Source organism: Callithrix jacchus, chromosome 4 (genome assembly GCF_049354715.1).
Source record: "Callithrix jacchus isolate 240 chromosome 4, calJac240_pri, whole genome shotgun sequence".
Lineage (NCBI taxonomy): Eukaryota > Metazoa > Chordata > Mammalia > Primates > Cebidae > Callithrix > Callithrix jacchus.
The window spans coordinates 132508558-132528697 of NC_133505.1; the positions used below are offsets into that span (position 1 = coordinate 132508558).

Sequence of the window (20140 nt, forward strand, 5' to 3'; positions counted from 1 at the left end):
TGCAGGAGCAAGTTCAGCTCATTAGCATTACCTGAAGCCAAGCCAGTGTCACAGTGTTGTTCCCCTTGGTGGATGGGGAAGGAGAATCTTGTACTATCTTGGAAGCTAACAGATCTCTAATCCTCAGTGTGTCCAAAATAATTCATCTTTCCCCAAAACTTGCTTCTTCTCACATATCCCCATGTTAATTACTGGTGCCCTTGCCAAAAACCTAAATAGCATTCTAGATTCTTCTCTTTCATCATCATAGCTAGTCAGTTATCTTGAGGCAGAATCTTGTTGATTCTGATCTTAAGGGAAGCAGGGACCTCTGCTTCCCTCCACCACCACTGCCCTCATCAGGCTGCCTGCACCCTTCCTTCAGACTCCCAAGGGCACCTCCAGACTCAGCCCACCCACCAGTCCATCCTCCCATGTGCAAAATTCATAAATAAACCTCATTTCCTGACTTTATAAAAGTAATACTTATGTATTACAGGAAATTTTGAAATGACAGAAAAGTACAATGGAGAAAACTTTTTTTTTTTTTGAGGCAGGGTCTCACTCTGTCACCCAGGCTGGAGTGCAGTGGCATGATCTCAGCTCACTGCACCTCCACCTCCTGGGTTCAAGTGATTCTCATGCCTCAGCCTCCCAAGTAGCTGGGATTACAGGCACCCACCACCACACCTGGCTCATTTTTTTGTATTTTTAGTAGAGACGAGGTTTTCACTGTGTTGGCTGTGCTTGTCTTGAACTCCTGACTTCAAATGATCCACCCACCTTGGCCTCCCAAAGTGCTGGGATTACAGGTGTGAGCCACCATGCCTGGCAAAAAATATTTAAATAATATCTCACACCACTTTAAACTTCTGCACAACTTTTTTTTTTTCTATTTTTAAGAGCATTTTCTATGTGGTGGTGAAGAGTGAGTCTTATTTCATTTTTGCAAAATTGGATTATGATGTAAATATTGTTTTGTATCTGGCTTTTCTCACATGACATATTGGAAGAATTGTATCATATTATTAAAGGCTTTTAAGAGCCTTATTTCTGTCTTATTTAGCTGTGTTTTTATTTCTTTAATATTCTTTCAACTTTTATTTTAGATCCAGTGTATGTGCTAGTTTGTTGCATGGGTATATTGTGTAATTCTAAGGTTTGGGGTACAAACAATTCCACTACCTAGGTACTGGGCATAGTACCCAATCGTTTTTCAACCCTATTCTCCCTCCTTTCACCCCCATAGTAGTCACCAGTGTCTATTGCCATCTTTATGTCCAGGTGTACTTAATGTTGAGATACCACAAGTGAGAACATGCAATGTTTGGTCCTATATTAATCTGCGTAGGATAGTGGCCCGCACCTATATCCATGTTGCTTCAAAGAAGATGATTTCTTTTTTATAGCTACATAGTATTCCATGGTGTATATGTACCATGTTTTCATTATTCAGTCCACCATTGATGGGCACCTAGGTTGATTCCATGTCTTTGCTATTGTGAATAACACTGTAGTGAACATAAATGTATGTGTGTCTTTTTGGTAGAACAATTTGTTTTCTTTTGGTTATTTACCCAATAATGAGATTGCTGGGTTGAATGGTAGTTCTACTTTAATTTTTTTTGAGAAATCTCCAAACTGCTTTCCACAGTGGCTGAACTAATTTATATTCCCACCAACAGCGTGTAAGTGTTATGTTTTCTCCTCAGCCTCACTGGCATCTGTTGCTTTTTGAATTTTTAATAATAACCATTCTGATTGATGAGAGATGATATCTCATGTGGTTTTGATTTGCATTTCTCTGAGGATTAGAGATGTAGAGCAATTTTTAATGTATTTGTTGGCGTCATGCATGTCTTCTTTTGAGAAGTGTCTGTTCATGACATTTGCCTGTTATTCAATGGGTTTATTTGGGGTTTTTTTTTTGCTTGTTGAATTAAGTTTCTTAAAGTTTCTGGATATCAGACCTTTGTCAGATGTATAGTTTGCAAATCTTTTCTTCAATTCTGTAGTGCGTCTGTTTACGCTGTTGATAGTTTGTTTTGCTTGTGCAGAAGCTTTTTAGTTTAATTAAGTCCCACTTGGCAGTTGGTGTTTTTGTCCTGTTGCTCTAGAGGACTTAGTCGTAAATTCTTTCCCAAGGTTGATGTCCAGATGGTTTTTCCTAGGGTTTCTTCTAGGATTCTTATAGTGTGAGGTCTTACATTTAAATCTTTAATCCGTCTTGGGTGTATATATGGTAAAAGATATGGGTCCAGTTTTATTCTTCTGCCTATGGCTAGCCAGCTTCCCCAGCACCATTTATTGAATAGGGAGTCCTTTCCTCATTGCTTATTTTTGTTGACTTTATTGAAGAACAGATGGCTGTAGGTCTGTGGCTTTATTTCTGAGTTCTCTATTCTGTTCCATTGGTTATATGTCTGTTTTTGTACCAGTACCATGCTGTTTTGATTACTATAGCCATATAGGGTAGTCTGAAGTTCAGTAATGTGATCCCGCTGGCTTTGTTCTTTTTGCTTAGGATTGCTTTGGCTATTGGGGTCTTTCTTGGTTTCATATGAATTTTAGAATAGTTAGTATTCTCTAGTTCTGCAAAAAATGATGTTGGTAGTTTGATAGGAATAGCACTGAAGCTGTCATTGTTTTGGGCAGTATGCCCATTTTAACAATATTGATTCTTCCAATCCATGAGCATAAAAGGTTTTTTCATTTGTGTCATCTGTGATTTATTTCAGCAGTGTTTCATAGTTCTTGTCGAGGTCTTTCACCTCATTGGTTAAATGTATTCTAGGTATTTCATCTTTTGTGTGAAGAGCCTCATTTTTAATTGTTGCATAGTATTTTTAATCTCTATTATAATTTATTTTACAGTTCCCCACTTTAGGCAACCTAATTATTGCATTGGTTCAGGCTTTTCACAAGGATGAGATGATCTGCAGCCCTTATTATTTCCTTAGTTTTCTGGAAGTGAAACTGCGTGGTAGTAACTTTTTAAGGCTCCTAATTTTTTATATAATGCCCAGTTAACTTGCCAGCAATGTGCAGAATATCCTGCTCATTGTTCTTCTGCCAATAGAAAATACTGTTGCTATTGCTTCTTTCTAAAACTGTTTGCTAATTTGGAAGCTGAGAAATTGTATCTTGAAAGTTAATTTTTATTTTATTGATTACTATTGAGTATAGAGCACAAATAAATGTATATTCACCACTTGTGTGTGTTCTTTATGATGCGTGCTTATTTTACCAGTTTTTTCTAAAGAAGTCTTGAGAGTTTCATCACATTCTTTGAGCTTTTTAAGATTAAAGATATTAATTATTTGTCTTTTATGTTTTTGACAGTTTTTTATATTTTGCTTTTTGTTAATTTTGCTTGTTTGTTTTTTATTCTAGTGCTTTTATGTATAAGTGGCCATGCAACATTAAACTCTGTACTCAATCTGTAGTTGATTTTTTGATGTATGATAGATATTTTTAATAGTCATTTTTTTTCCCAGCACTATTTAATAATTTCTGATGTTTCCTTCATCATATTGAAAGATCTTACATATAAACTATGGGGCTAACTTGTCATTTAAATATATAAGCAAGCTTGGATACTCTGTGCTTAAAACCTTCAGTGTTCTTCTAATTGACTCTGCTGATTCTTACCCACCTGTTTAGTCATTAGAATAACTACCTGGAGATTTTTAAAAACTAGATCTTAGATCCTTATATTACTGGAGAATTAATTCAGTAGGTCTGGAGGAGGAATCTTGGAATCTGTATTTTTTCAAAGCTCCCAGATAATTTTGAGGAACAGTCATGTTTTGGAAACACTGACCTGTAGGGTAAGTTCTAAGCTCCTTCATGGTATCAATGTTCTTCATTTTCTCTACTCTTGCTCCTTTTCCTGTCTCATCTACCTTCCTCATCTCTGCTTTCCTTGCCCTCTCTCCTTCAGCCAATGTGAAGCCAGAATCCATCTCTGTATTCATGCCATATCAACTGTAATGAAACTGTCCCTGGAACATCTTCTCACACCCCATCCTTGCTCTCAAACTGAAGCACCATCTCCTCTGTGAATAAGCTATCTCACAACCCCTCAGGTTACCCCCACCTCCTTTGAGCCTCTGCTGCATCTGTATCCTATAAACTAAAAAGGATGTCTGAGACAGATCTCACTTAATACAGAGGTTTATTTTGCTAAGGTTGAGAATGCATCTTGTTGGGGAAGGAAAAAGAGACACACACCACAGTAGGATCTGTGGCCTGCACTTTTTCTGAAAAGGGTTTTGAGGGCTTCAGTATTTAAAGGGGGAAAAGTGGGCTGGAGGAGAAGGAGAAAAGAAAAAAACAAAGGTAGAAAAAATGAGAAATGTAGTTACATTCTTGTGAGGCTTTGATTAGTGTGCACTGAATCCACATGTTGCATGTGCAAAGGAGAGAGTACAGGAACCCTCAATTATGTATGTTTTATACTCAGTAAATCTGCACTTTACATAATATAAACAGTAGAGGAAGAAGTCCAGTATGCATTGGTCTGGGGGTGGGCAGTAGGACAATTTCTAGTCTCCTCTTGTTCAGATTTGTGAAAATAAGCTGTCAGTTTACGTTGTCCAGGTGAGGGAGACCACCTGGGGAGACACCTGTTTAGAAACAAAAGTAAAGATGGTTTTTGTGTGCGTTGCTCAGTTTCCAAGCTTAACTTTCCCCTTTGTTGTGGTGAGTTTGGGGTCCTGAGATTTTATTCTCCTTTTGCAATCACATGGAATGGCCTCCATTTATTTAGAATTGTCTCTCTACTGTCTCCTCACTTGCTGGAGACTCTGAGCTGCCTTATGTCCCTGTGCCTGGCAAAGCACCTGGCGCCCACCATCATATAGGAAGTACTCAATAAATATCTGCTGTCCTGAAGTGCCAGGGACCCAGAGGAGAGTGTTGTCTTTCTGGCATTCTGCCCCAGGTTGTGCCCAGGCTGTTGCATTGAGAATCAGTTCTGCTGGCCTGAGACTGGTCTGTAAGTACCTGCCAGAGTCTTCTTTATAACTGACGCGCAGTGTGAGCCATACAACAGCACCCTGATCCCCACAGCTGTGCCCAAGACTGAAAGGCCACTTCAAGTCTGGAAGAGTCACCAAAAGATCAGTGAAAATTGGTCCAGTGGTGATCTGTATTTCTTTCTAACCTCCTGACATCTGATGTGAAGTGTAGAGGAGGACTCACCATGCCTATTAGTCATTAAGACTCATTCTAAAATGTAAAAATATAAGTATTACTTTGCCAACCCTTATAAAACTACATGTAAGATGACATCTCTCACAGCCTCATGTAAACTAGGTTTTATCCCATTCTTTTAAGTCCCTCCCACCAATAAGCACAACATGGTATTGAAGTGAAATGCCGTTTGTTCTAACTGTAATGAAACCTACCTCCAGTGAAAGCTCCTTTTCATCCTTCCTTTGAGATTCAAGCTGAAACCAGGGAACATGCACACCATTTTAAATGGAGCTTTAGCCTTAAAGAGGGTGCTGGGGGTGGGGGGAAGTCTGAAAAGGCAGGACTAGAAAAGCTAGGTTCACTGGAGGAGATTAGGAAGAAAAGTATAAGAAGTAAAAGAAAAAATAACAATGGAGTTTTATCAGTGTTGGGAAACTACCGTTTCAAAGGTGAACGTGTCATTTTACAGTCTCACAGCGATGCCTGGCAGGAAGTGTGTTTGCTTTAAATCCTAATTTGGGTGTGTTCCTGTAGAAATGTTGAACTTTCTCCTAAGGGAAACAGAAACTTAATCATGCAGGAAACTGATATTGAGAAAACAGTTGTAGCTCAGCGTGGCTGCAAGTAACTGTGGTGTGGAAGCAGAGTAGAGAGAAAACTTGTTCCTAATTAGAGAGAGAGTCGCACTTCTCACTGCTCACAATGAGAGGCCAAAGATTACCCTTGGACATCCAGATTTTCTATTGTGCCAGACGTGACCAAGAGCCTTTTGTGAAGGTATGTTGGAGTGTGTCCGGAGGGCTAACAAGGTGCTGGTGAATTCTCAGTGATCTGCCGCTGAGTGTTTAGAAAGTTATTTAATTAGAAAGGATTGTACTGCCATTTCTACAGCAGGTATTTTGTTCATTTCGGAGATGGTTATGGTGTGGTTACCTCTTCTCTTTGGAGCTAGAAATCCATATTTCATTTTTGTCATTCCACAGCCTCCTTTTATACCTGTGATAAATACAGAGTTTGCCAAAAACAGGGTGTTTTTTTCATACACTTAAAATGCTTGGTTTGTGATTCTTGATAGTGTTTTCACTACAGAAACACCCGCCCAAAAGATGGTAAAATTAGTAAGCTTCATTTTCTTACTTGTAACTCTGGCTCAGACACCCGCAGGTACTTTGTATCTGTCATTGTGCGTTTTGGAAATTGAGTAGCTAACAACCTGCACTGGATTTAACTTAATGTTTTTTCTCTATAATACAAAATCATTAATATTGGTGCCCCAACATTTTGGTGAACTAGTTGTCTAATATAATCCTTCACTTGATCTTAGACAAAAGGCCAACAAACGTAATATACATCCTTCAATTTGAAAATAATCCAGTGATGAATCCAGAATTTAAGAAGGGCCAAAAATTGACTTTAGGGTAAAATGAACTGTTATAGTTCATAAGCATAGCTATAGTTAAATAATAAATGTTTTGTACAATATGATGTTTCTCAGTTTAGAAGGGGAGAATATTTTTATCATCTCTGAATGGAGCATAAATAATTGTAACCTAATTGTAATTTAGACTAAAGCTTCACACTTCTTTGTGCTCTTGCTCCTGGTAGCTGTTACCATTCATTATTTCTAATGGAAGTGGTTTCTATGTGCACAACCTTAAGAGAAAACGTCAGGAACCTGATTAAAAACTATACTTACCATTGCAAACTCCCTCTTTATAGAAGACTTATTCATTGAATGATCTCTGCTTAGTCCTTTAACAATTCAGATGCTAAATCTAAAGGCTAAAGGAGAATTATTTAGGGTATTTCAAAGGTAGAAAGCTCTACTTTTGGAGTTATGTACTATTTTCAGTGACCAAGCAATCAGCAGCAAGAGTAAAACTGGAAAACTCATGACTTTATTTATTTTATTTTTATATAGAGATGGGGGTACTGTCACGTTGCCCAGGCTGGTCTCGAACTCCTGGGCTCAAGCCATGTTCCTGCCTTGGCCCTCCCAAAGTGCTGGGCTTACAGGCATGAGCTACCACATCTTGCCTTGTGACTCATGACTTTAACTTACATATATTAACTGCCTCGACTGTACTGTCTTTTTTTTTTTTTTGAGATGGAGTCTCATTCCATCTCCCAGGTTGGAGTGCAGTGGCACGATCTCAGCTCACTGCAACCTCTGCCTCCTAGGTTTAGCGATTCTCTGCCTCAGCCTCCTGAGTAGCTGGGATTACAGGTGCATGCCACCACGCCTGGCTAATTTTTGTATTTTTACTAGAGACGGGGTTTCACCATATTGGTCAGGCTGGTCTCGAACTCCTGACCTCGTGATCCGCCCGCCTCAGCCTCCCAAAGTGCTGGGATTACAGGTGTGAGCCACGTTGCCCAGCCGACTGTACTGTATTAAATTGTGCATTTGTCCTGAAATCGAAAAATTAGCCATTTCCCCAAAGTCCTGTTCAATTGATCTCCTGCTGCTTTCCGGCAGTGGTGTCCCTGGAGTGGTTTTTTTGTTAGCAGTTAGAAGAAAAGCGAATAAGTTATTTTTCTTGGCTTGTTTTCTCATTTTAGATCATCACCGTTGAGGAGGCAAAGCGCAGGAAGAGCACGTGCAGCTACTATGAAGACGAGGACGAGGAGGTGCTGCCTGTCCTGCGGCCCCCCAGCGCGCTGCTGGAGAACATGCACATTGAGCAGGTTGGCTCACCCTAGCCACTAAGGGTGGGGGTTCCTAGGCTTTAGGAAACATTTCCCTTGGCCAGGCATGGTGGCTTAAGCCTGTATTCCCTGCACTTTGGGAGGCCGGGGCGGGCAGATCATTTGAGGTCAGGAGTTTGAGACCAGACTAGTCCACATGGCAAAACCCCGTCCCTACTATAAATACAAAAATTAGCCAGGCTCGGGAGGCTGAGACAGGAGAATTGCTCAAGCCCAGGAGGCAGAGGTTGCAGTGAGCTGAGATTGCACTGTACTCCAGCCTGGGTAACAGAGGAGACTCTGTCTCAAAAATTAAAAAATTCCCATCCCTGAAAGCATTTGTCCTTCTCCCTTGGGCTGAAGGATGAAGTTTGTGAGGAAGAAGGACTGCCAGCAGCCCACTGAGGCCAGTACCCCCTGCTCTGCCTCTGAAAAGTCGCATTCCCTGCTGCCTTGGTAGTACAAGGAGTTGGTCAGACACTAACATCCTTCTCTCAAACCTGAAGGAAAAGCCATTCCTAATTCTTAAAAAGTAAAAAATTGAAGCGCCCTGCCATAGTCCTAATGCACTTAAAAAGGATCCAAATTTATCCTTGTAATTGTTGGGGAGTTCCAATAGCGTTGGTGTATAGGGCTCAGTAAAAGCAATATAACACATTCACTCTGCTTGCTTTATGAACTATACCTGCTTTTAGGACAGTTTTTCCTTTTTCTATAATATTCTTTGTGTACTTTATAGTTTCCGAATGTTTACTTGGAATTTATGAAGTATTGTAATACACTTATGTTTTAACTGTAAGTAAGGAATCTCTGGCATTTTCCTCATCGGTTAGCTTAGAGACCAGAATTTTGAGACCTTTAAGAATCATTAAGTTCAGCTCCCTAGTTTACTGAGGAACCACTAAGGACCCAGGAAAACCAAGAAGCTTGACCACGTAGTTATAGAGATGTGGGATTCACACAGACACTGGAACTAATTTTAAGCACTTTGAAGACTCAGCATTTCATGGCCTCTGGTAATATTCTTGAAGAGGTGTACATTATCGGCTATATATGGCCAAGTTTAAACTAAATGTTGATGCAGGTGAAATATATAGGTGCAATAAGAACAGACAACACCTGACTTCTAACACTAAACATCCCTGTTTTTTCACTCTCACTTCTGTGCAAAGCTGCAGTTGTCAGTAGCAGTTCTGAGCCTCTGAGTGTTTAGAAAGAAAAATTGGGAAAATATGAACTGTTTGGTAACAGCCAGGTTGAAGTGGAAAGGAAGGGCATGTGTCTAGTTTATACCCGTTTATCCAGCTTGATCTGTGTCTTCAAACATATAGTGGGATAGGGACTCCATAGTCATGTCCCTGAATGGGAAAACACCTCCTGGGCAGTATCATTGCCAAGGTAAACACTGTCAAGCAATAATTTTCTTGGTTTATAATAGCAAATATTTGCCAGAGTGAGGAGGGGCACTATGTAAGTATATGATACTAAGTTTGAGCAGCAGACATTTGTTTTGTGCCACATGTTCATGAGCAATTTGTGTGTGGACCGTCTGTTTACATCTCTCTCTTTGGCTTCGTAGCTGGCCCGACGCCTTCCTGCAAGGGTGCAAGGGTATCCATGGAGACTGGCCTATAGCACATTAGAGCACGGGACCAGCTTGAAGACACTCTACCGGAAATCGGCGTCACTAGACAGTCCTGTCCTATTGGTCATCAAAGATATGGATAATCAGGTGAGGCCTGTTCCTCTCATAAATAAGATTTTTTAATGATAATTTCTGAAAATCCCCAACAGTAAAGAGTCTAGTAGCATATACTCTCATCACCCAGATTCCACAGTTAACAGGATTTTTGCCTTCTCTGTTTTTTCTCTGCTGAAGTATTCTGAAGTAAATTCCAATCATTATGGCACTTCACCCCTGCATATTTCAGAATCAACTCCAAAATGAAAATGGATTATACTTCCAAATACAGTCACATTCTAAGGAGCTTTTTTCAATCACCATGCAGTAGAAAAGTATAATGATATCCTACAGCCTAAAAGCTGGAAAGTTGGGGTAGAGTGAGATCTGGATTTGGAGATAGTTGCAGAAATAAGTTCCAGTGCCATACCAGGACCTTTCCCAGGTAGCCAAAGTAGTGCCCACAAACCTTGCCTGCATTTTGGATGTAATGGAGAGCTAGTCAAGGCCATGATGTGTTGTGTCTGAGGAGCCCAACTGCTAAGAAACCACAGAGAATGCACTGTACCATTCCCAATTGCACTTTTGCCCGTATTACCATTGGTCTTTCTTGGAGGTACTAGTGAAAACTAGTTATTACCCCTGTCTACCCTGCACTGTTATCTCTGCTGCAAGTCAGCTCGGAATATGAGTGAAATCTCTCCAAGTTTTTTTCAGTCACTTTCCAGTCAGTCTCTCACATCACAAAAGGAAGGCATCATTCACATCTGCTCATTGCTGATTTCAGTTTGATCTGTGTTTTATTAAGAAATTCCTTTAAGATTGTAAGATGTGGCATTAAGCAGATTTTCTGGCATTGAAGCAGATTTTACCTGACATTCATTCATTCATTTATTAATTCATCCATTCAGCAAATATCTAATAGTACCTGCTACCATTGGGTAGCTTACTGTGAAGCACAAAATTTTTATACTGAGATGTGTCACATTGTAATGAGCCGTATACATGGGATCATTTTAGGGGAAACAGAACTTTGCTGTCATGATTTGTCTTGGGAAAAATTAGGGAACAAATAGGGGGCACCAAAGACATTCTCTTTCTTAACAGTGATCTTTGTGACTTTATTGTAATATATTTTTTTTTTTTCTTGAAAGAAACATTTATTTATGATCTTTATTGGTGAAACAATTTCAAACAAATCCAGAAAAGGTTCTCAGACTTTGAGCCTTTAGTGCAAAGACATTATGCCATGCGGGAAATAGAATGCTTATCCAGTGGAGCGCTCCCCTGAGGCATTTAAATATTAGAATGCTCAGGCAGAAGACAACTTATGTGACAGAAATCTGCTCATAAATCTGCTTGAAAAAGGGCATGATAAACTTCTTATTAAGGTTTCTCACAACATAAATATGCTTAAGCAACTTATAATTCCAACTTAATTTCAAAACACCCCAAGAATCAACTATTCCTTTAAATAAAAAAAATAATCAATTTATACTCTTCTTAAAAGAACTCCAACAATTTAAAATAAGTTCCAATTTCATATTTATATATATGTACATTTATAACTTAGGTGCTCTTTTGCGCTATATACTTTTATTCATGCAAAAGTGATAGAGGACTGGATTTGAGGCTCTACAGAGGCCTTTCTGAGAAAGCTGTGTAGCTCCTTACTCTGGCGAAGAACAAGGGGGTGTACATTGTTCTTGTTGAAGAGTGTGGGAAGAAATTTAGCTACCATTGTACTCTTGTTATTTCCTGATTGATGATATTTTGCTTAATAATGATCCAAGCTGAAAAGTGGGTAGAGTCAAGATAAAAAATTAAAATAATGATAACAGTTGGTTTAAAATGGACTCAGGAATTTAGTGAAATGTTTGAGAATTGGATGTTATGTTTTAGAAGAAGTGTGGCTATATTATCTTAGACCACACATAAAGACTCTCACCTAAGTATAGATTAGTTTTCCTGTTTATTTACCAAAATATCACACTTGTTGAGGAATGTGATGGTTTACACAGAGCAGGTATTGATGAAGCACAGTTTTACCAACCTTCCTGTGAGATTGTGAGGGAAGCCTACAGCTGAAGGTTACGGTCTTGTCATTGGGTGGAGTCTTGTTGAATCATGGAGGCACTTGGTTCATTTGAGGATAACCAGTCACAGCTTTGCTTTCTGCACCCCGTCTACCCCGAAGGGGAAAGTGTGGCTTTACTGTGTTTGAGAACATGATAGAACAACACCTGTAAGTGTGTCTGAAAATGAATTCTATGAAATTCTGTTATAAAAATATTATATATGTAGAGTGGCAGCAGTGAGGAATTCCACAGAATCAGTCCCCAGTGAAAGAACCATGGCTGGTAGAAATGATAAAAACAACAATCACTTAAAGTCTCTGGGTATTATTTTAAGGGCATACAGTAAGTGAAGGAATATTATTCAAGAAAATCTAATTAACCTCCAGTCATTACAGTGGGATTCTGTGGCACTTGAGGCACAACTCTCTTGCTTCCCTAACCCCTGAACTGAGACTGACAGTGGTTCCACTCTGGGCATGTGTGGCTAAGAAGATGGTGCACTCTGTTCCCACAGCTGCCTATCAAGGGTTATGGTATCCCTCTCTTGCTGTGTTTCTTATCTCCCACCCAAGATCTGTGTTTCTTAGACTAAAATCCAGGCAAGTGTGTCCTAGAGGTAGGGGGCTTTCTTCTTCTACCCACCCTCCACTCACAGAGCTGTGCTCTACCATAGGCACAGCAGGCCAAGAATACAGGAGTCTCTACTGCTCTTGTTTCAGCTCACAGGGCGGAAGTTTTGTGCTAGATGAGGCAAGGCAAGACCAGAGGCTGCTGTCACTGTCTAGGTCCTGGCTTCAGAGCAGTGGGTTAGAGATATTTTTCCCTAGGAGACAGGCCACAGGACATAGAGTTCTAAAGCTCTACCTGAAGGAGCACACTTTGTTTAGACACATATGGGGGCACTCTAGAAAACAATGAGAATTTTGGTGGTAAACAAGAAGGTTGTAGCTGTGAAGGCAACAAATTGAACTGTAGACCATCTACTTTGCCAGAGAGATCCAAGAAAAGAGACAGCTAAGGAGAGCCTTTCTGGAGTCAGGGTAAACTTCATAGTCAGGCCAAAGAAACTAACCATGCAAAGGAACCTATATTTAATTGAATCAGACTGTGGAGTATAGCACCAGACATTGTTGAAAACAGTAGAGCAATCATCAGAAAGTTAGTAGAGACTAATTATTAACTACTAGTGAGGTATGTAAATATTACTCCTATATTGCTATATTATATCTTTTAACTTTTTGCAGTACTGTTATGCATGTTACATCTGTATATATACAAATACAGCATTTGTTATGATTACTATATTCGATAATTTCATATCTGCTAAGGAAGTTGAGAGAAGAAAAGAGAGCTAATGTACATTTATATGTTTTGTTATATGACCATCCTTTTATCATTTCTAGGTTGTTCTTTATTCAGTTGGATTCCTTTGTTCTGCTATTGCTAAATATATTACATTTTTATATGGTATAGGCTAACAATGCTATTATAGAAAAGTTGTTTTATGCAATTTATTTTTAAATACATTAATAGAAAAAAAGAAAAAAAAATTTATCATAATCACAATGCAATAGACCTAACAAAATTAACAGTAATTCCCTAATACCCAGCCCTTAGTCTTTAAGTGCATTTACAGAATTGCTAAGAAAATTTTAGCTAAGAGGCCAGGCATGGTGGTTCACGCCCATAATCCCAACGTTTTGAGAGGCCAAGGCAGGAAGTCAGGAGTTCGAGACCAGCCTGCTAACATGGTGAAACCCCATCTCTACTAAAAATATAAAAATTAGCTGAACATGGTGGCGTGTGCCTGTAATCCCAGCTACTCAGGAGGCTGAGGCAGGAGAATTGCTTGAACCTGAGAAGTGGAATTTGCCTTGGGTCAAGATTGTGCCACTGCACTCCAGTTGGGCAACAGAGCGAGACTCCATCTCAGACAAAAAAAGAAAAGAAAAATTTTAGCTAAGGAAGAAAATAATTATTTAAAATTATATGGATGGTGCGAAAGTAAAGAGGACTTTTCTTATTGACTGATCAGAGAGGGACTCATTTTCTTCCACATATGGCTATTGCCATTTTTATCATATTTTAACACCATGCTTTTAAAAATAGATGTCTATTTCGATTGTATTTTAGTTCTTTTCCTGGAAGATCACCAGAAGAAGAGCAAAGGATTTATCGTGCTATATTTCTTTGTTCTTAGCAGCTCTAAGGAAAGGTTGGATAGCAGAAAGCATGAAAAATACTGGTTAGAAAGAGTTTCTAGCCTTCTACCTAATACTTAGCGTTACAGGTGGTCAGGAACTGAGTGTAAGTGGTGAAGAAGATAGCACACAGAGATTGTGATCTAATTAAAATAATTTTTGAAAAATGCTGTGACATTTTTTCAGATAACCTGTATTTAAAGCAATGTTCCTCAAGTGGGATTTGAAATAGGAAGAATGTCTGAATCACCTAGGGACATTTTCAAAATACATATGCTCTCCCCTGCAAGTGCTGATCAGGATCTGAACAGAAGGATGAGATGCTGAGGCAGTTGGTGTACACATTCTGAAAACACTACTACTCTGGTGGCTTGGCTCTCCTCCCATCCCCCAACAAGAAAAAGTAGAAGAACCATTGACTTAAACACATCTAAATCACCTTTTTGTTCCTTAAAAGTCACTTTGAACTAAAATATAGTAAATCAGTTATTTTAAAAATATAGTTTTAATTTAGTTGGGCATGGTGGCTCATGCCTGTAATCCCAGTACTTTGGGAGGCCAAGCTAGGTAGATCACAAGGTCAGGAGTTCAAGACAAGCCTGGCCAGCATGGTGAAACCCCATCTCTACTAAAAATACAAAAAAAAAAAAAAATTAGCCAGGCATGGTGCCATGTGCCTATAGTCCCATCTACTCTGGAGGCTGAGGCAGGAGAATTGCTTGAACCCAGCAGGCAGAGGTTGCAGTAAGCCAAGATCGCACCACTGCACTCCAGCCTGGTGACAGAGGGAGACTCTGTCTCAAAAACTAAAAGGATATAGTTTTAATTTAATAAGCATATTAATAATTCATTGTTACAAAACAAAAGAAAGTTTATTTTCTCTGGGGAAATGCCCAGCCATGATTCCATGTATAAAATGCATAAAAGATGTGACTTTGTTGTCCCAACCATTCATTTCTGTGTGCAAGATATATCTTGTTGTTGCCTAATGTTTCTATTATGTTATGCATATTCAGTAACAGAAATTTGTCTCCATAGTGAACTTTGGAAGTCTTTTAAAATAGGAACAAATTGTTGGCCTTTAACAAACAAGTTCTCTAAGCTTTGTCAGATGAATTTTGCATGCACCAGGAAGCCTGGCCACTTGGGTTCCAATTAGAGCTGGGGATGTTTGTTTATTCTTTTACTGGTGATCTTTTTAAATTTGAGTGCCAATTTAGTAAGTCTTTGCTGAAATAGATCTCAGAACATGATGTATCAAAAATAATTCAGAAAGCCTTGCTTTGGGAGATTGAGGTTTGAATGTAGGTAACATTTCTGTTTTCTTTTGACAGATTTTTGGAGCATATGCAACTCATCCTTTCAAGTTCAGTGACCACTATTATGGCACAGGCGAAACTTTTCTCTACACATTCAGCCCTCATTTCAAGGTACCTAGATAGGAGAAATAACCAACCTCCCATATGTCACAGTGTCCGCAATTGGGGAAGGGGATAGGCATTGGGACAACAGCTGTCCTATAACTTCTCAATTGACTCTAGGCTGGATCAGCCCTTTATGACTGTAGCTGGCAAACTGCTTAGGTCCCTGGCCTTCTGGGCTGCTCAGGTTGCAATCCAGAGAGGAGTTGCAGGTCAGAGGTAGCGTGTGCCTGAAAGGTCTTCCCTCCTTCATAACCCTTTGGGAGATCTCATTCTGGTGTGGGCCGGGTCTGGCAGTCAGGAGCTTCCTCAGTCAATGGGGTGAGGTGGTTCCCTTTTACATGCAAATTCTATTTCATGTTTCCTCCTTGCTCATTCTCCAGATTAAAATGTCTGTTTTCTTTTTGTGTTTCTTCCCCAAGGTCTTTAAGTGGAGTGGAGAAAATTCGTATTTTATCAATGGAGACATAAGTTCTTTAGAACTTGGTGGTGGAGGGTAAGGTTTTTTGTTTTCTTATTGCCGTGTTACCACCTGAGTGGGTCTGTTTTGACCCAATATTTAAAACCTTGGTGTCAGATGATTTTAACTAATCCATGTGCTTAGATGAATTAGGATAGTGGCCTGACACATGACACTTAAGAATCAAAGATAGAATCATTTATTTATGTGTCTAAATCAGGCACTATTACCACTTATCTTTTAGTAAGACTAGTCATTTAAATGAAATAAAGGAAATGTACCATGTCTTTATAAGCAGTTTCGAATTTTGCCTGTCTATAGTATAAAGGAAAGAAGATGGGGGTGAAAGAGAACAGAAGGTGTGCCGTGTACCATGTAAGATAGAAGTGTTTTCACCTTTTTTTTTTAAACCTTTTCAGGGGACGATTTGGTTTATGGCTAGATGCTGATTTATACCATGGACGAAGCAACTCTTGCAGCACTTTCAATAATGATATTCTTTCCAAAAAGGAAGACTTCATAGTTCAGGATCTAGAAGTGTGGGCATTCGAGTGAAATTTAGACTGCCTTAAAATATAACATTAAAAATACTGGATTCGATCAGCCTTCCTAAAGCTGGCTGGAAGAAGATGCCCCAGCCCAGGCTGCCTCATCCCACCCAATGCTTCCTTTCCGCCATCATCTCAGAGCATGAGCACATTGCAGAAAGATTCTGGAAGGTACATGTGGAGGGCAGACATGGAAGAAAGAAATTTGAAATCCAGGTTGTGGAAAGACTTTGGACTTACACTTCCTTCAAATCCATACAGTGAGGAATCAGAGTGTTTATAGGTATGAGTTGAATGCAATTTTTATTTTTGGTAACTGTGAAAAAAAAGATACTGTGGATATATACATGCCTTGTGTATTTATCAGCATAATTTTCATTACCAAAATGTACAGCTGTTATTTGCCATGGAAAAAGTTAGTCTCTTTAGAAAAATGGGAAGTGCACAGCACTTAAAGGGAATATATGAGATTTTTTTTAAAGAAAATTTTATTTATTACTGTATATTGTCTGAAATGTGTTGGCAGTTTTTTTTTTCTTTTAATGTGTCAAATCTTGAAATATTAAATGAATACATTTTGTGCTATGTTTTGGGAACAAATCTTTGATTTATATAGTTTTATATTGAATTTTTTTTGCCCTGATTGTTTAGGGTGATAGGTCTTAAGCAGCATATGTCTATATATCTGTATGTGGATATATAGAGATAGATGTGTGTGTAGGAATATGTACATATACATATATATGAGTGTATAATTCTAAATTTCTAAAAATTCATTATGAATGTTCATCAATTTGACTATTATAGGCCAGCTTTCCATTTAGTCAAAAAAAGGGTACATTTTTAGTTAACGTACCTTGAAAATATTTGTGTGAAGAAAAATAAACCATTTCTCACAGTCTTAAGTTCATATTTATAGAAATGAAAACCTTTGTGAACCTAGACTTAGAACAAATTCGGCTTTTGAAAAGAAAATGTTTTGCTTCTTATAAGATCATTTGTGTTAATAACAAAAACTTTATTTTCGTAGTGTTCTTTGTATAACTTTTTCAAGCTTTTACATTAACGAGCAGGCCTCTGTCTTAAAAGTGACTCAGTGTATTAATTTCTGCATTTTTAAAATCAAATGAAAAAACATCAAATTGGACCAATTGTCTTGGTTTCTAGACTCATTTATTTGAGAAAAAAACAATACAAAGAAATGCATTCATATTAAAATTGGAATAGAAAGGAAAACCTATTTTTAAGATATCAGCCTATTTTGACATGACAAAACATCTATTAAATAATAATAAAGGGCTGGGGGCTGTGGCTCACGGATGTAATCTCAGCACTGTGGGAGGCCAAGGTGGGTGGATGTGGGAGGTCAAGGCGAGTAGATCATTTGAGGTCACCAGTTTGAGACCAGCCTGGCCAACTTGATGAAATCCTGTCTCTACTGAAAGTATTAGCTAGGGGTGTGGCAGGTGCGTGTAATCCCAGCTACTCAGGAGGCTGAGGCAGGAGAATTGCTTGAACCTGGGAGGCAGAGGTTGCAGTGAGCCAAGATCACGCCACTGCACTCCAGCCTGGATGACGGTGAGACTCTGTCTCAAAAATAATAATAGTAAAGATTTACTTAACCAATATTATTGATTTTTATGAAAGCCAAAGACTGGTTGCTAGTGGGAAAAATTTTCAGGTAATAGCCAAAGCTTCAAAATGGTCTGTCATAAATTATTTCCCCAGTAATTTTTGAAAGGAAAAATTTATAACAAGTACTATTTACATAGCTGCATTTAAAAAAAAATCTTAGAATATTTCCTTTACATTATTCTCCTGTTTTAGACAATTTGTAAAAGAGAAAAGATTGTCCAATGGCCTCCTATCAGATCAACAATTATTATACCCACTTATATTCCATGCACATTTAAATGAATGCTATAAAATTTTAAATCTGTAGCCTGAGTGTACATTGCACTCAAGTTCTACTGAGAACTGAGTATACTGGCAGTTTTACCTTAACCTGCTTGTTAAATAATGTGTTGGTGTGAGATATCAGGAATGTCTCATGATATGTTTACCATTTATACCATCTGCAACCATATGCTATTAATAAATAAAATGGAAAAAAACAAAATGGTCATTTTGCATATACTTCACTCTGACCTAGTTTAGTCCATGATACTATACTTGTGAGAGCATATCCAGATGCTGTGTTCTCTATGTAAAACAGTATTGTCCATTCAGAAGAAATGTGTGACCCTTCATTTATGGATATTGACTATATGTAATGCAGTGCTATCCCAATATTTTCAATAAAGGAATTTATGCATTCAGTGATTTTTCTCTCCCAAAGATTCATTCGTCAGGTATTTATTGGGTACCAGAGTTTTTACTTTTGTGAGAGGCTGGTGAAATATCCAAGACTAAACAAGGTCTACAACTCATGTTTTCACTACTGCCCTGGAAACTCCCTCTTCATTCCCTGTAGCCACCCTCCTAATTCTCTCATCAGTTCATGAAAACTGCTCTTGTTAGAGTTACCAAGAGACAATTCTTGGCACTGTCTACCAGTCTCTTTTCCAGTCTTTCTAGCTGTGCTATAAATGATGACCTCTTCCTCTTGACATCTGTCTTAACCTACTTTGTAATTTCCATGAGGGACACCTTATTCTCTCATAAATTTTCTTTGGCAATCCTGATACCAGGTCCCTAGCAGTCTTCATTGCTTCATAATTCCCCAGTTCGTAAGTCCATATCAAAGAACTTGGGTGGGAGGAGACAACCAAATGTTTCTTGAGACTCTATTGAAAGTGATTAGATGCATCTTCATGCTACAAGCCACCAGGTACATCCTACACTATTATAAGTATGTCTTCCCTTTATTTGATTTCCCTCTCCTTGATGCCTTTTAAAGTTTTAGAGATACATTGATATGGTTTGACTCTGTGTCCCCACCAACATCTCATCAGAACTGGAATATCCATGTGCTGAAGGAGGGACCTGGTGGGATATGATTGGAACATGGGGGCAGTTTCCCCCATGCTGTTCTCATGATAATGAGGGAGTTTTCATGAGATCCGATTGTTTCAAAGTGTTTGGTAGTTCCACCCTCACCCTCTCCCCTGTTGCCATGTAAGATGTGTCTTTCTTCCTCTTTGCCTTCCGCCATGACTGTTAAGTTTCCTGGTGCCTCCCTAGCCATGTGGAGCTGTGAGTCAATTAAACCTCCTTTCTTTATAAATAACCCAGTCTCAGGGAGTTCTTTATAGCAGTGTAAAAATGAACTAATACATGAAACAGCACTAATGAAAGAATTACTCTCATTTTGAGGAAGGCATTGAGAATCTTTTAAGTCAGAAAGGGGTGTTAAGTTTCATGCTTTTCTTAGGAAGCCCAACCTATTTTTACTAATTTAATTTAATGCAGCAAGGTAAGGAGGTCAGCAACCAAGAAAATTCCAGAAAACTCAAGAGAAGCACACTCATTTCTTGTGCGTGTATCAAAAGTGCCTTTGACCACTTCCTTCTGCCTAATGAGGTCACATGCTCTTTCTCAGTCAGGGGAAGTTAGTGCTTCCCCCGATTGAGAAAGAGTATCACATGCTCTGCTCTCACCTCCTTGCCTACAACCCTTATCCATAATTTACCCCTAAGAGAAGGTGTCTTTACTGAAAAAAATTAACCTTCATGATTCACACCAAACTTTTAAGATCTTACTCCCTTTCTATTTCAAATCTCTAGTGGTTCAGAATAAAAACTATATGGCCTATGAGGTATGGCCAGTCAAGCCAAGAAGATGTTGTCTCTTGATAGAATATCTTTGAGGACTTTTTGTTTCTCTCTTAGATCAGCACTGTTCAAAGAAGGTTCTACAATGATAGAAATGTTTCATGAATTTTCA

General features: G+C 38.8%; 1 protein-coding gene across 16 annotated transcripts in view; it reads left to right on the top strand.

Annotated features, from left to right (window-relative positions):
• NCOA7 (nuclear receptor coactivator 7) overlaps positions 1-18577 on the top strand; it is a 158354-nt gene extending 139777 nt beyond the window's left edge. For 15 of the 16 annotated variants that reach the window (XM_054254413.2, XM_054254414.2, XM_017971373.4 and 12 more), the window contains 5 exons: positions 7741-7866; positions 9446-9598; positions 15161-15256; positions 15670-15743; positions 16127-18577. In XM_054254413.2, the coding sequence (XP_054110388.2) occupies positions 7741-7866; positions 9446-9598; positions 15161-15256; positions 15670-15743; positions 16127-16262 (585 nt within the window). In that variant the 3' untranslated portion in view covers positions 16263-18577. Of the gene's footprint in view, positions 1-5778; positions 5956-7740; positions 7867-9445; positions 9599-15160; positions 15257-15669; positions 15744-16126 lie in introns of those variants that run through there. The other variant, XM_008994996.3, reaches the window with a different exon arrangement.
• The last annotated feature ends 1563 nt before the right edge of the window (positions 18578-20140 follow it).